This window comes from Corella eumyota, chromosome 3 (genome assembly GCF_963082875.1).
Source record: "Corella eumyota chromosome 3, kaCorEumy4.1, whole genome shotgun sequence".
Taxonomy (NCBI): domain Eukaryota; kingdom Metazoa; phylum Chordata; class Ascidiacea; order Phlebobranchia; family Corellidae; genus Corella; species Corella eumyota.
The window spans coordinates 8,288,654-8,304,139 of NC_137492.1; the positions used below are offsets into that span (position 1 = coordinate 8,288,654).

General features: G+C 30.0%; 4 protein-coding genes across 5 annotated transcripts; 2 read left to right on the top strand and 2 right to left on the bottom strand.

The window, feature by feature from the left end:
• Window positions 1-104: 104 nt before the first annotated feature.
• On the bottom strand, window positions 105-5,366 carry LOC145745159 (uncharacterized). Its single transcript, XM_082563159.1, has 5 exons — window positions 5,288-5,366; window positions 5,100-5,148; window positions 4,190-4,331; window positions 912-3,592; window positions 105-798 (listed from the first exon to the last, which is right to left on the bottom strand). The coding sequence occupies exons 2-5, from the start codon at window positions 5,112-5,114 to the stop codon at window positions 652-654; spliced, it is 2,985 nt and encodes a 994-aa protein (XP_082419285.1). The 5' UTR covers window positions 5,115-5,148; window positions 5,288-5,366; the 3' UTR covers window positions 105-651.
• A 675-nt stretch (window positions 5,367-6,041) lies between these two features.
• Window positions 6,042-8,021, bottom strand: LOC145745604 (DNA replication complex GINS protein SLD5-like). 2 transcript variants are annotated; one of them, XM_082563725.1, is made up of 6 exons: window positions 7,872-8,021; window positions 7,431-7,556; window positions 6,914-7,086; window positions 6,712-6,803; window positions 6,346-6,551; window positions 6,042-6,264 (listed from the first exon to the last, which is right to left on the bottom strand). In XM_082563725.1, exons 1-5 carry the CDS (start codon window positions 7,965-7,967, stop codon window positions 6,364-6,366), a joined length of 675 nt encoding a protein of 224 aa, XP_082419851.1. In that variant the 5' UTR covers window positions 7,968-8,021; the 3' UTR covers window positions 6,042-6,264; window positions 6,346-6,363. The 2 variants fall into 2 exon arrangements, with proteins under 2 accessions (XP_082419851.1, XP_082419850.1); XM_082563724.1 differs by having other exon boundaries at window positions 6,042-6,551.
• A 1,105-nt stretch (window positions 8,022-9,126) lies between these two features.
• Window positions 9,127-10,798, top strand: LOC145745568 (vacuolar fusion protein CCZ1 homolog). The gene has a single exon (XM_082563682.1). It carries the CDS (start codon window positions 9,172-9,174, stop codon window positions 10,531-10,533), a length of 1,362 nt encoding a protein of 453 aa, XP_082419808.1. The 5' UTR covers window positions 9,127-9,171; the 3' UTR covers window positions 10,534-10,798.
• Window positions 10,799-10,931: 133 nt separating this feature from the next.
• Window positions 10,932-15,223, top strand: LOC145745208 (uncharacterized protein KIAA2013 homolog). Its single transcript, XM_082563213.1, has 12 exons — window positions 10,932-11,189; window positions 11,549-11,767; window positions 11,924-12,094; window positions 12,220-12,372; window positions 12,442-12,560; window positions 12,649-12,859; window positions 12,999-13,104; window positions 13,169-13,284; window positions 13,503-13,732; window positions 13,822-13,957; window positions 14,182-14,270; window positions 14,457-15,223. Exons 1-12 carry the CDS (start codon window positions 11,005-11,007, stop codon window positions 14,618-14,620), a joined length of 1,899 nt encoding a protein of 632 aa, XP_082419339.1. The 5' UTR covers window positions 10,932-11,004; the 3' UTR covers window positions 14,621-15,223.
• The last annotated feature ends 263 nt before the right edge of the window (window positions 15,224-15,486 follow it).

The window sequence follows — 15,486 nt, forward strand, 5'->3', positions numbered from 1 at the left end:
AACTTAAAATGGGTGCTTTGCCGAACCCAAACTTATTTGACTGCTACGATTTTACCAGGTGCAATCTAGGCGTAGCCCATAAAGATTTATTAACACGTCCGTAACTGAATTTCCGGAGTTGCCTTTAAATGTTACGAGATAATAATTAATCGTCAACAACCGTAAACAGAGAAACAAAGGTGAATATAAAACGAAGGTTATCAAAGCAGTATTAAAAAGAAGAACCATCCTTAAAAACAACGAATACAAAACAGCTTCAAATTATTAAAAATTTAAAGAAATATAGTTTTAAATAATACAAATTTTGTATTATTTTACTTCTAGGTCAAGTTCTTCCTTACTTGAACTAAAATTAGATATTACGACATACATAAAAAATTAGATATTACGACATACATAAATCACTTTAAGCAGCTAAATATGCTAATCCAGCGCATTACAAATTAAAAATAAATAACAAGCCAATAATGATTTATTGTGTTTTGACAATCATCCGAACATAAAATAAACTAGACTTTCACGAATACAAAAAGAAATTAATCAAATACAATACATTTACAATCCTAAAATGAAATTGTGAAAATTGTAATGTTTTAAAATTAAAATTGTAAAAAAAATTGTATTTTTTTTTAGTGCTCTAATGTATGTTATTTAAAGTATTGCGCAACATCCAAGTTTTTTTCTTTTTGGAACGACTTGTTTAGTCGAGATTTTGGCTGAATTAACGTTTTGTGAAGCGCCAACTTGCGGGTGACTTTCTGTAGAACTTTCGTTAGCGTTAACAGATGCCTTTCTTGTCTAAGAAAAGTTATAATACAGTTTAAAGTTAGATACTTCAATAAAAAATCGTTTTACCATTAAACTAAAAAAGACAACTTATTTAAAAAAATAATTTTATAAATTTGATTTACCGGAGGCTCTGTGGTCGGAGAATCCGGACGAAGAAGCTCAGGTGGTGGAGGAGGAAGATCTTCGGTAAAAGCATTTTGTTCCTTGATGGGTGATTCCGGAGCTAACATATCTGAAGGAGGGGGAGGAAAGGAAGTGACGTCATCAAAATCAACGTTATCGGTTTTAGTAGTTTTATGCGGGGTGTTTTCTTTTTGTAACAATTCTGGGGGCGGTGGAGGGAAAGAAGTTCTTTTTGATAAAAGTTTGGAAGAATCAGAACATTCTTTCTTGCATTCAGTCTCTTCTTTTTCTTTACTTTTTTGTTCTTCCGTTTCCTTTTGTACGTCATCATCAGTTTTGGAATATTTTTCTTCTTTTGTTTTTTCTTGTTTATTTCCTGTTGTGTTTTCTTGAGTAGTATTTTTTGGAACAATCAGGGAAGTTGACTTACTATCGGTTACTGATATTTCTTTGCTACCTTCTTCTGTGTTTTTATTTATTAGTGCAGCATTGTCAAGATTTAATGTTGATTTTTCACATGCTTGATCTTGGGTATTTTTTTCTTCCACTTTTTTTTCATCTGAACCTTCCCCAACATTTTTTTGAAAAATAACAACCTCATTTTCATTTTTTTCGGGATCCGTTTTAATATCAGTATTCGCATTTTCTTTTTTAGTTGCTTCAACGTTTTCGACTTTATCATCCTCTGCAACATTTTTTTGAAAAATTACAACCTCATTCTCAATTTTTTTAGGCTTTGTTGTAATATCATTATTTTCATTTTCCGCGTTACTTGTTTGGACGTTTTCGTCTTTATCATCCTCTGCGACATTTTTTTGAAAAATTACAACCTCATTTTCAATTTTTTTAGGCTTTGTTGTAATATCATTATTTTCATTTTCCGCCTTACTTGTTTGGACGCTTTCGTCTTTATTATCCTTTGCAACATTTTTTTGAAAAATTACAACCTCATTCTCAATTTTTTTAGGCTTTGTTGTAATATCATTATTTTCATTTTCCGCCTTACTTGTTTGGACGTTTTCGTCTTTATTATCCTCTGCAACATTTTTTTGAAAAATTACAACCTCATTCTCAATTTTTTTAGGCTTTGTTGTAGTATCAGTATTTTCATTTTCCACTTTAGTTGTTTGAACGTTTTCGACTTTATTATCCTCTGCAACATTTTTTTGAAAAATTACAACCTCGTTTTCTACGGGATTTGAAGGTAAAGAAGTAGAATCTGCTTTTTCAGTATCGTTACAAACTTCCTGTTTATTCTTTATATTGTTATCATTAGACTGGGTATTTTTATTAGACCTTGACGGCTCTTCTTGCAAATCTTCTGTAAGCCAACTTGCTTTAACCACGCCCCCAAGGTCGATGGCATCGTTAATGTCGGCACTAAACTTTGGTTTTACAGTCGATTTTTCAGAATCACTTTTATTGTTTTCCTGTATGTTTTCGTCTGTAGTTAGTTTTCGTGTCATGTTTGGAGTAGTTAAGATTATAGTGTTGGCAACTAAAGATTTTACTGGCAGCTCTTCCTCTGAAATTTGTTCGTGTGGTTCTTTTTCTTCTGTAGTTGGTTTTTGTGTATCGTGTTTTGCTGTTTGCACTTGTGGTTCTTCTTGTGAGGTCTCTGCTTGTAATTCATGTTTGGTGGTTTGTAAACTTGGTTTTTCTTCTGTAGTTTTTGGATGCAAATATTCTTCTGTAGTTTGTGGATGAAAATCTTCATCTGTTTTTTGTGGATGCAAATCTTCTTCTGTAGTTTGTTGATTTAAACCTTCTTCTGTTGTTTGTAAATGCAAAACTTCCTTTGTTGTTTGTGGGTGAAAATCTTCTTCTGTTGTTTGTAAATGCAAATCTTCTTTTGTTGTTTGTGGATGCAAATCTTCTTCTGTTGTTTGTGCTTGTAGTCCTTCTTCTGCAGTTTGCACCCCAAGTACTTCTGAAGTTTGTGGAAGTGGGTTTTCCTCTGTAGTTTGTGGAGACAATTTACCTTTTGTATTTTGTATTTGTGGCTCTTCTTCGGTAGTCTGTGAATCTGACTCGTTTTCTGTAGTTTGCAAATCTGGTTCTTTTTCAGTAGTTAGTATTTGTGGTTCTTCTTCTGCCAATTGTATTTGAGGAACATTTTCTGTGTTCTGTAAAGTCAATTCATCTTCTGTAGTTTGTGAGGGCAATTCTTTTTCTGCAGTTAGTTTTAATAGCTTTTCTTCAGCGTTTTGTGTGCATGATTGTTCTACTGGAGTTTCTTCTTTTAACTCTTCATCTGTGGTTTGTATTTTTGGTTTATTTTCTGTCGTTGGTTTTTGTGTTTTTTCTTCAGCAGTTTGTAATTTTAATTCTTCTTCAGTAGCTTGTTTTTTAGTTTCTTCATTTGCAGTCAATGTTTCTTTCGGTTGATCTTTGTTTACAGTTTCATTTCCATTTATACTTGCCTCTTCTTTAGTTATATTATTCTCGTTATCCATTTTATTTGTATATGCCTCGTTGGAAACTTGATCAAAGCTGACGTCAACAGTTGTTACTGGATTTTGCTCGTCTGAAGAATCAATACTCACGTCCAAGTAGGCTAGGGTTGAATACGGATAATCGCTATCTTCCGCGTTTCCGTCTTTATCCGTTTTAAGCGAATTGCTAGAAACAATAACTCCAGGTAATTCTAAGATAGTAGTTTTCGAATTGCCGTTATTGCCTGCAATAAAAATTAAAAAAATGGTTATAATGAACTATAGCTTAATTTTCTGATTTAATTATCAACAAAAACTTAAGTTGACTTAAATCAACTAAATGACTAGAAATAAAGGTTGCCTTAAATAAAATTGCAAAAAAGGCAATAAAGATTGAGTGGTTATTAGTCAAAGTAACTTCTAAATAAATATAAATTATTTAATTTGTTGCAACAAACCAACTAACTACTAACCACTACAAACTTTAAACTGTGTAGCATTTTTTGTTAAACACCAACTTTAAAGTATTAAAAATAACTATAAATCTTATTTTAACGATTTTTGTCTATATTTATTCACTTGGATTAATGTTTGCATTATTTTACCCTTGCCAATAATAACGTAATTACAACATAACAACTTATATAAATAATATAAATTTAATAATATAAAACGACCATCCCCTAATTTATTAATGAGTTCTACATATTATTTTTCATCTTCTGTCTCTGTCTGCAATATCAAACGATAATAAAATCCTATTCTTTATCCGTAATTAAATATTCTCTTAGCCTAAGAATTGCCAATATTTAAAACATTATTTCTAAAAAAAAACTTTTTACTTTCGGTGTTTTTGGTAGAAACTTCCAGGTTTGACTGCATGTTTGATTCCTGATTAATAAGATTTGCTTCTTTGCCAGATAGAACAGGAAGCGTTACTTCAAATATGGACAGCGGTCTTTCGGATTTACCGGTTGATAAGTTCTAAAATAAATAAAAAACATATGTGTTAATTCGATTTCTTTGCTTTGTTTTAAAATGTGAAACAATTATTTATCTGTATTCATTAATTAAAAAAAACTTAAGCTTTAAACACGTTTTATTTTTTTCTAAATAACAGTTGACTATGTTATTATTCTTAAAAAGTTAACTGACTCACCTTACCTTACTTCGCAAAAATTAATTCATTAAACTATTAAAACGAGCCTTGTTTACAGGTTAAGCTTGCTATTTACAACACATTTGGACTTATAATATAATACAAACTGGTAAACAAATATAGAGTTCTTAAGACGGGAAATCGATATATGGATTTACAGCAGTGTATAGAATTGTAAAATTATGATTTGAATTCCCAAGCAAGTTAACGTTGATTACAAGTTGAATAAAAGCTTGGCTCAAATAGTTATTTAACATTAATTGCAAAAACTCATACGGTCGATAATTTCGATTTTAGGCAAAAATACAAAAAATGCAATTTAAAAAATGTTTGTGCACTAAATTCATTGCTTTAATATTACCTTGATTATACAACTTTAAGATAAAAATTTAAATTTGTATAAGACTTTCTAAAGTATTTTACATTTAAAGACTGATTACATTTATGGCATATGTGGTCGACGTTTGTTTTTGGCTGAAAAAAAGAACTTGATAAATGTAGTAGGCTACCCCGGATAACTTGTTATCGTACAATAGACATTTTCTATATATTGTACAATATACAATTGTTGATAGTTAAACATAAATATTTACCCGACGTTGATCCATATTTTCCTTCTTCAAATAACCATACAAAAAAAATCTAAAACCAATAGTGATAAAAGATTTAACTATTATTACCCCTCAATTTAGACTACAGTTAGATATCTAAATATAAATTGTATAATCAAATTTGCTAGCTTAATTATTATCTTATTTTATAATACATAAATGCGCTTTACCTCAAGTTAAAAATTTCTTTTATGTTGTTATTAGTATTTGTAAACAGCAAAATATTACCGCGTAATTTCCTTGACTCGTTCAATTTGTGCAGTAAATTATGCTGGTGGGCTTGCTTTTCGAAATTACCGGATTGTTGTCATGTTATGACGCAAAGCATGGTAGAAATTTTATTAGTTTTAAATAAATATTTATAGCTTGAAATTAAACGACGTTGAATCGCAAAAACTTTTAGTAAAAATAAATTTAATTTTGCTAAACAAATTAATTAATTAATTTCTGTTTTATATTCCTTTTTTGCTTCATTTTGCTAGTTTCTCTATATTTTACAACATTTTATTATGTTCACTTTATATATACATTCTGTAAGAGTGTTTAACGTAATTTCTAGCAATAATTAAAAAAATATGGTTTGATGTTAATTTTTTATTTAATTTTTATCCTATTTGATTACATTATTTTTCGTGAACAGGTGGCTGAACCAACATGCACAAAACGTTTTTTGTTTAAAACCAACGTTATTTCAAAAATATTTTTCACTTTCTGTCGGTTTCGGTAATAAAATAAATAAAGCCGAAACGTAAATATAAAGGTTTTATTTAACATAGGTTAACAGTGCCACTAAAAATATACTAGTCCAAACATATTTGCATTTTCTTTTAGTACTGTGTAGTACACAAAAAAATCAAATACTGTTTAAATACTTGGTCACAAGTAATTTAAGCATTCAACGCTTACGCCGTGTTATCTATACATATAATAATATTCATATATATATATATATACAAAAATATGTATTTAATTGAAAGACATTTAAAATAACTCTCGTTTGTGGTGCGCCGACAATTGTTATCACCAGCAAATACTAGTTTCAAGTGGCGACCTTATTACAGTAGTTAAAATGCAGTCCTTAAGGCGAGCAATCGACTAGTACTAAGTAATACAAAGCAACATAGCGACCTCTGTGTTTGGTAGTTTCCTAATTGCAAGATCAGTTTAAGTGCATACAAATATCTCATCGTTATATCCCTAAACCTTGCTAAATTCTTAACACACTGACTTTCTATTAGTGTTCTTCTCAAATCAACGAAACTGCTCCTGTCTCCACAAGATCGGCGATGGGTCGAAATCTCATGAGATGTTGTGCATCTACCTCCAGGTCGACACGATCTGCAGCTCGATCCTCTGTCTCTGCATCAATGATCAATCCTTCTTCACGGCGATTTACTTTAAGGAAGATGTAATGATCACGGTCTGGTGCAAGAGCTAAAAAATAAAAAAAATTTTCTGGTAACCAATAAACTTGTATTAAATATTCTCTTTTAATATATGAAATATGCATTTTATTTGTTCTAAAAAAAGATCAGAATATAAAAAAATAAAAATGTAAAATCTTATGTACCATCTACTTTTAATTAAAACAAACCTTTTTTTTCTAATTCATCAAGTTTCTGTAAGTTTCTTGGCATGTTCTTTAGCGCCACCATTTGAAAATGAGTCGCAACATTTGCAGTTAATCTAAATTTTTTTTTTAATTTGTGAAAAATAATTAATGTCACTAAGTTAATATTCCTTAATACCAAGTTTTAAATAAAAATCAAAAAATTTAACTATAAATATACACTTACTCCTTAGCAAATGCAAATTCTTCGGGTGAAAGTCGAGGGGGGTCATTGTCTCCTCTGGTTTTCTCTCTTTCAAGAAAAGTGTGAGCAAACTTTTCTATTTTTTCTAACCGGCATCTCAAATAACTGCTTACAATGTATCTTATTCTATCAAGTTCAAGCCGACACAGACTGATCTATATGTATTTTAAAAAAAGAAAAGGTTTTTTTTATTATAAAAAGTGTTTTTTCATATTAAAACAGGGTAAAAAAAGTAAATGTACTAAAAAGAGAGCGTGCTTAAAAAATTAACACAATTTAAAATTTAAATTACCTACTACAATTAAAAAAAAATAAAAAAGGTTTCTTTTTTTAAGTAAAGTTTGACAATTATAATTTGCATAGTAAATGATTATGCCACAATAATTATTAGGTATTTAAAAAACATAGGATTCTAGGTTCCATTTTTACCGACATTCATGTTTGTTGTACAGTATCACATAAAACAAATTTCTAAAGACTGTAAATTTTAACTTATTACCCTCAGATCTCCCTTTTTAGCTCTTTGAATATTCTCCTCCATTTCTTGCATTTGTTCCATTATACATTCCACAATCTCTGACTTACATTCCATTAAATCTGGGGCTAGTTTCTCATTTACCCAAGCCTGTCAAAAAAATGAACAATCATTATTTTTATTGTAAAGATTTTGTAAAAGAGAAAAATCTGGTTCTGCTGAATCAATCAAAAAAATAAATAATTAATTTGTATATATATATATCTGTATATATATTTTTTATATTTTGGTGTTAAAAAATAACTTGGGGGGTAGGGGGGATTGAACCTGGAACCTTATGTGGTGCTGCAATATTTCCTAATCACTTTGATATATGGTGTACATCAATACTTTTTAACCGTACCCTATTGGCAAAAGGAAATTGATAAATAAACTTATTTTAAATAAAAGTCAAATATTTAATACCTCTTCTAATTTTTTAAGGACTTGAGCTGCTGTGAGTTGTTCTTCGTCAACTGAATCATCATGAGACATGTCAGTGATATCAAATAAGTCATCCATTTTATAAAAAATACTCTTTAATAAAACTTAAAATTATTAAACAAAATTATAAAAGCTTATCTTCCCACAAAATTTGAAAACGGGAAATTCCCATATAAATGTGACTCGTGACAGTACTGCAAATGTTTGCCAATACAAGATTTGTTATTATATACCATATTGATCTTTGCTGTAGGCTAAATAAAAATTATAAGCAGTATAGAAATGTGACTACTTAGACCAAAACTTTCAATTAGTTCGTTACAACTTTGAAATTACTAGAAAAACACTTCATTTACTTGACGAGATATTTAATAATATGAGCTACTTTAACACCACGTTACAAGTCTTTTAACTTGCGTTCTTCTTTCTGTTAACTTTAACCGCTCTGTTAATCTAGTTTGGTCAATTAAGCCTTTTCCACATCATATTTACCAATATGTGTACAAATATTATACTTCATTTATCAAAACTTACTAATACAATAGAGCAATATAGTCTTAGATTGTAAGAAAAGTTTCACCATAGAATATCGGTGGAATATATTAAAAGACTTGATAGTGTACAATGGAGGTAAAATTTAGCCTTGTTTTTATAGTATGAAGGCGAAGCTGACTAATATGACTATTACGTAACTGTTTACACAGTTAATCTGTTAAACTTTCTGCTTATATATTTAACTTTAGGTTTTTAGTATTGTTTATTGGTAGTTTTTTAATAACTTAGTTATTTATCTGTACATTAGTGCCAATATTTAACCAGCTGATTAGCGACAAATGACTCTATTATTATTAGCCATATTGCCTAAACTAAATATTGTTAGTGTATGGGCAATGGCCATATTGCAGTATTGTGTGAGTGTTCTTTGTGTATATTGTTTTATTGGCAGATTTCTAAAAGCTCTATTAGCATCATCCGCTAAGTTTATAAAATGCGGAATGTTCAGAATTTTTATAACTTTATCCTAATCTTCTCTTGTACACTCCAACCTTTCCGCGTTTATTTTAGTACTACTTGTTTCAACCGGCAGGCAATGCTAATAGAGATACAATTCCTATACTAACTTGGTGTATAAATTAAGTTGAAGCAATTAAAATTAGTTGATTGCAAGCATTACTGGTTTGGCAGCAAACAATTACTAATATGACATTTGTTTCCCTAGAATGAAAAATAGATATACATTAAATCTGTAAATACTAATATATTTAAACAACTAGGGTTCATAATGCAGTCAGTTTTAACTGAATTGTCATATTTTATGGTGTATAACTCCACACTAGGACCAAAGGAAGGAGAGGAGGAAAAAAGATTGCTTTATTACTATCCTGATTCTGAAAAACCATACAAAAAGATTAACAACGTGGGACTATGTGAGGCTCTTGTTCAATTTTCGAAAACATTTTCAGTGTATAAATCATGTGAAAACTTGCAAACTTTATATCATCAACATTTCTTTTATGAAGCAGAGCCAGAATTTTGGATTGTAATGAGTATTACAAATCCTACCAATGGTGTTGAGAATGACGATAAAAACGAGAAGGAAAAAAAGCTGTGGGATGGGGTTTACCATACATTATTAGTTAATATTTACAAGCGCTTCTGTTTATTGAATGGCACATTTTTGCATGTTATAGAAACATCTAATATAAAAACATTAAAGGAACAGTTAAGATTTTTCCTTAACAGGCACTTGAAACAGAAAGATTTACTTTTTTGCGACATTTTAACTGGGCTGAGTAGCATTTCTTATCCGACATTAGAAAAATCTGTTGTTTTAGCTTTTCAATCTTTTTTATGCGGGGTACAGGATCGATTTAAGAATATAAAACATGGGTTAGTTTTAAGTGACAACTTCCTGATTTTAAGTGATCTAAATTCTGAAGATACCCAAACTGTTGTGAAATTCCTTAGGGAAAAATTAAAACTCGATCTTCCATTCTCCAAAAGGTCCAAGGCCATTACAAATAGCAGGGAATGTCAACCACTGCAGCTACGGTTTGGCAGATTTTTCCTAGAATTTTTTAGAACTTTTAACTCCAAAAACAATGCCTTTTTAAACTGTTCACAAACCAACAGAAGCGTCAAAAAATTGGAAGTTTGTGTTTACCAGGCTTTTAACCTAACCCTGTGTACTTTTTTGGACAACACACAAAATATCGGATTATTACAACAAATTGATGCTTTTGTTGGGCCCCAACTAGCAAACCTATCATCCCGTATTTCCACAAATTTGAATACACCAACAGTTAGGGACCCCATCGAACCAAATTTAAGGCATATCTTTTGTGACCACCTAACTCTTGCATCCGAATCCTCATGTCATAGTATTAAAAATGACAAGTTAACTTTTGATATGCCTACAGAGGTAATGCATGTTATTTGTACTGTAAGTCTGAACTTCAAGCAGAACAACTTTACTGAGGAAGAAGTGATTATGAAAGTTCAAAATGAGTATTGGGTGGCGGCAAAAAAAATGAACACAAAAGAACTGTATGTTGTAGTCAATCAGAAAAATGCTAACTTAATCAGTGTATATGAAAGTGTCAAAAAGATATCATCTCATTTTGATATGCATTTTTCCGATTAAATTTTTACCCCAATTAAAATTCTATACAATCAAATTAAGCCTAGGTTATAATTTAATTCTATCTTATAAAACCAAAAATTGCAATTTCTTTATCGTTGGTACAATACTTTAATATTACTAGGCAATGTTTGACTAAATTTTATTCATTTTGTACTATTATGTTCCAATAAACATAGGCAACGTATCTGCACTTAAAATAAAATTATTTTTGAAAAAAAGTTAATGCACTGTGCTTATTACTTTTAATTTTTTTGTCTAAACTTAAATTATTTAGAATACCATTTTATGATTTATTTTTATTTGTATTTTGTTATTTAGGATTATTTAAAATTTTTTATTCTTAATAAAACTGAAAACGAATCTTTATTTACAAAATTTTCTATTTTTCATTTAGCAGAATGACATAAATAACTGTTTATTTTAAAAGAGTGCCAAAATACAACTTTTTTGTTATGAAATTGTAAAATAAACATGCAAGCCAACTTTCCACAACGACTATATGGCTTTGGCTACAAACTAAGCAACATTTTGTCAAGAAAAATCATTTTTTTGTGTTTACTAATATGCATGCTCTTGTATTATCTCGCTCCTTACATGTTCACAAGAATAAGAGTGAATTTTTCGTATGCAAGCAATGCAGGAGAGTGTGGAAAAAGGTATACAAAGTGACAACAATTAAAATACAAATATAAGTTGTGACCGGCAGTTTGGTGTAGTGGTCAGAACATTTGGCTTTACTAAATAAGGTCTTGGGTGTGATCCCCACTTCTTTTACGCTGTAGAGTACCTAAGTAGGGCGCTATAAACGGTGTAAGCTTCTGCTGAGCGAACACCTAATCAGCAGCTTAAAATAATCGGGCAATTATAATCTATAATATCTTAAACTGCCAAAGGCAATTCAAGACTGAGTCAAGGTAACTGAAATGCCATTGTACCATATCAAGGATTACTAATTTATCATATACCTTTAAAAAATCGAAATTCGGCCTTTCATTTAACATACTTATTTATTTAGGCACATATTACAATATGAACAGCCTGTTAGAGAATTTGACGCAGTTATAGACCACCTTCCATTTGAAGCAGGTAAAGGCAGCGCACAACCACAATTACCCTTTGTTGGGAATGGAAAATTAGGTGCCATCGTTAAATATGACAACCCAGGACTGTTTATGTTTTATGAAGACTCAACTGAAATAAACAAAAGACCTAAAACGTCGTCAAGAATTGCAGAGTATGTTATTTTTATCACACAGGACAGAACAAATGTAGCAAATAAATTTTTGTGTGTACACTTTTTTATAATAGTTGTCTATGCTTATTTTCTTTAAATATTTTACGAATCAAATAAACAACCTTTATTTGTTTAAGTATTATTCTAACGTTGCAGACTTCCATTTAACACATTGTTAAAACCTGATCATATATCTGAGTCACTAAGCAAAGATGAATCAGTTGTGATCAATTTTCGGCATGGTATACTGGAAAAACTGACCTGTTTGTCTCTAAGTTCTTTTACTGGAGGATGTATATTTATAAACCACACTGTTCTAGCTCATAGGTATATTACTTAATAAATAATTTGTATCTTATATAACATGGAACACTATTTTTACTTTATTTCTGCAATACTAAAAACTAAAAATGCATTTTTAAAATGAAATTTTTTTTTTAAATATTTTTGAGGTCACGACCAAATGTTTTTCTTCAACATTTGGAAGCAAAGATAGAAGGGGGTGATACAACACATCAAGGCGAGGATATTTTAATAAATAAATTCAATTTCGGGGCACTCTTGGACTTTAAAGAAATAAGTTCAAAAAAGCAAGATGAGTTCAGGTAAAGTGTATAAAAATAAATCAGTTTAAACATGAAGTTTAATATTTTTAAATTTGTCATTTTTTTAAGGTTATATGGTGGGAGTGTAGAAGCTGGAAATGGTTTTATTCCCATTGTGTTTGGTATAAGCAATACTCCAAATATATTGCATGTAAAAAATTTACCATCTCATATTGATGTGGTGACAGGTAAGAAAAAATAGGCTTGAAACAAAAACTGAAATATAAAAGCTGTATATACTTCAAACTTTTAATTTTTTTATTTTAATTTTACTAGTGATCATGCATTCAAGCGTCGTAAGCAAGCGAACAAAAATCCAACACTCAGTTGATATTCTAACTGATCAGGTTCGAAAATATACCGAAGAAATCATGAAACTTTCTATTGACGAACTGATTGAGGAACATAGAGAGGCATGGAGTGATATTCTACATACTGGCCTCTCAATTTCCACAGCTTATGATGAACCTGGAATTCCTGAACCCAGGTATGTTAAAACGATTACGTAAATGTGAACTTTGGATTGTAGTTTTTTGTATTTATGTTAACTTTGCAGTTGTTTAAAAAAGGCAGTATGTAGTTAGTACAACCAAGGTGTTCATTGGTATTTTATATTTTACATTCAGGTTGGTTAATGCAACCTTGTATTACATATTGTCGGCAATGGATTCTAAACTACATGATAAAGATGTACCGGAAGCTGAAAGAAGAGATTTGATGAAACGCTTACAGGTATTAAAAAAATAAATGGATTTAAAAGTTGGTCAGCTATCTTTACAAACCAACATTTTTACAGACCCCAGACTTTTGCTATCGAGATCACTCAACAGTTCATGCCCGAAATTTATGGAGTCCAGTTAACTCTGCCTATAAAGTTATGGAGCTTGCACATCTGTGGTGGTTGCTTTTAAAGTAAATAATATCCTTCTCACAATATGTATTAAAATCCGTTAGTAACAGTTTGGCAAAACAAAAATTTTCTAATAGCACAATGTAACCATCACAATTTACTTTTCTAAACCTTGTTTACTGTTAGCTCCAAAATTTTTTAAGAATGAACACTAGTCTAATGCCACTTATAATTTCCTTGACTAATTAGCCCAAAATCAAATATTTCGATAATTGTTTAGCAAACGTGGATGCAAAAACTTGATTAGTGAAGGTGCAGAAGGAATGCTCCAAGCAATGGTATTGTCATTTGGTGGATTACAGTTTACTGAGGAAGACCTTCGCTTGCAAATGGATCCTGATATTTTACATAACGAGATATCGTTTCATAGACTTCTGTACAAGAATTCCACATTAGATGTTTCTATAGTTGATAGAAATGGAAATCCAGTTATAGCTTTATCTTTATTAAGTATAAAATAAAATTTGTCTAATATTTATATTTTTCCTTCAACTTTTATTTAACCTTTTAAATGGGTACCATTTTTTTATCTGTTTTAGAAGGATCAAAAGAGCCTTTGTATGCATGTGAAGCTGGGTGTCAAGGAACAATAGTACAAGTACGAGATCATACTGTTGATCTGGATATATTTGTAACAGATCCTATTACACCGATCCTTTATATTTCGCATGATAAGTTAGTAAATGTTTTTATTATTATCATTTATGCTTAGTGTAAGAAGGTAGTAGAAAAACAGTTGCTTGTGCATTTACTAATCAAATGTAAACCTAAATTAAATACAACTTATAAACTTTATTTTATATTAAATAATTAATTTTGCACCTTAATTTAAGTTGTAGTTAGTATAAAAGTTTAGAACTTTAATCATATAAAATTATAGCATATGCTTTATTTCCCAGGAAACACTTATCCTTATTAAAGCACACTCTCCATTTAAACAGTATACTGGGTCATGCACAACATATGGCTACTAAAAGACAATCTAATGGTAAGCAATTTATTAGGCTAATAAAGTTACTTCAACTGCTTTAATAAAAACCCTATGCAAAATCATGCAAATATTATCCTACTATTTTACTAAACTGTATACATCATTTTAGTTTTAACATAAACTTAATTATTATCCCTTTGAATCTAAAAATAAAATCTTGAAATACAAATTCTTTTTTCATAGGCCTTCCTGTAATGTTCTGGGTTGGAATTGGGACGTTGATTATTTTGTTTCACATCTTTCTTATCAGGCTTATATTCAAGGAGTATTATTCACCTTCCCCCCAATCAAGTTTACCAACAAACAGTAAACATTATTATTCTAATAGGGGAAGACTGGCCTCCTAATAATACAGAGCATTTTAGAAATTTAATATTGGTACCTTTTGCTGGGAATTGTATTTATTAAGCTGTATGCATATTAGTTACCTGTATTATTTGCAGGGTATGTTTTTAGGTTGGCCATATGCATTTAATGGGGTTAGTTTGTTTCATTGGACTTAAAAAAAAGTCAATAATAACATTTCGTGCCTTGTAATTATTGGTATTGTTCCAACTTACTTTTAAACAACAGTCTAGTTGCAATATGAAGCTAAAAATGCAAATCCGGTGCACTGTGCTTTATTTTTATTATTACAAAAATGATACGTATGCCTATGCTTGCTTTTTAATATGAACCTGAGTTAAGTTAAATGTAAATTAATGGTGGTAGTGGTATGTTGAATTTAAGCATGATGATTTTGCACATGAAGCATATGATTTACCATGAAGCTTTTAAGTAGACGTTTAAAAGAATTGTAGCATCTTTATAAATGTTTTAAGCGTTTTATATTATCGTGTATATAAGTTATAATTTATTTAGTAACATTTTAGCTGTGGGTAGGTGCTAGAACAATATGGATATATAATTCTTTTGGTGTAATTATTGTATTATTTAAATAAATTATAATGTTGGAAATATTTAAAATGTCTCCTAGTTTAAAACACAAATAAAAAGTATTATTTACTTTTTAAGTGTATAAATTTAATCTATATTATAATTAGCTTAATAGACAGTATAAGTCTGTATGTCAAACTTTCAGATCTTTAAAATAAAAAATGGTGTTTGTAGAGTCCAAGTAAATTATTGCAAGCTTGTACTAGTTGCGACAATAGTATGACAAATAAAATGCAGCCCATAGGACGGGCAATTAATTAGTTTTTCCCATTATGCT

Bases quoted from the DNA above. Each gene is read 5' to 3' on its own strand.
- LOC145745159 (XM_082563159.1), bottom strand. The intron at 3,593-4,189 runs GTAAAAAGTTTT...TTTTTATTGCAG, and splicing joins TTCTACCAAAAACACCGAAA to GCAATAACGGCAATTCGAAA. The intron at 799-911 runs GTAAATCAAATT...AACTTTTCTTAG, and splicing joins CTCCGACCACAGAGCCTCCG to ACAAGAAAGGCATCTGTTAA.
- LOC145745604 (XM_082563725.1), bottom strand. From the start codon at position 7,967: ATGGATGACTTATTTGATATCACTGACATGTCTCATGATGATTCAGTT. The intron at 7,557-7,871 runs GTATTAAATATT...TTTTTTTGACAG, and splicing joins TCCTTAAAAAATTAGAAGAG to GCTTGGGTAAATGAGAAACT. The intron at 7,087-7,430 runs GTAATAAGTTAA...AAATACATATAG, and splicing joins CTAAAAAGGGAGATCTGAGG to ATCAGTCTGTGTCGGCTTGA.
- LOC145745568 (XM_082563682.1), top strand. From the start codon at position 9,172: ATGCAGTCAGTTTTAACTGAATTGTCATATTTTATGGTGTATAACTCC.
- LOC145745208 (XM_082563213.1), top strand. From the start codon at position 11,005: ATGCAAGCCAACTTTCCACAACGACTATATGGCTTTGGCTACAAACTA. The intron at 12,860-12,998 runs GTATGTTAAAAC...TTTTACATTCAG, and splicing joins CCTGGAATTCCTGAACCCAG to GTTGGTTAATGCAACCTTGT. The intron at 13,733-13,821 runs GTATAAAATAAA...TATCTGTTTTAG, and splicing joins TATAGCTTTATCTTTATTAA to AAGGATCAAAAGAGCCTTTG.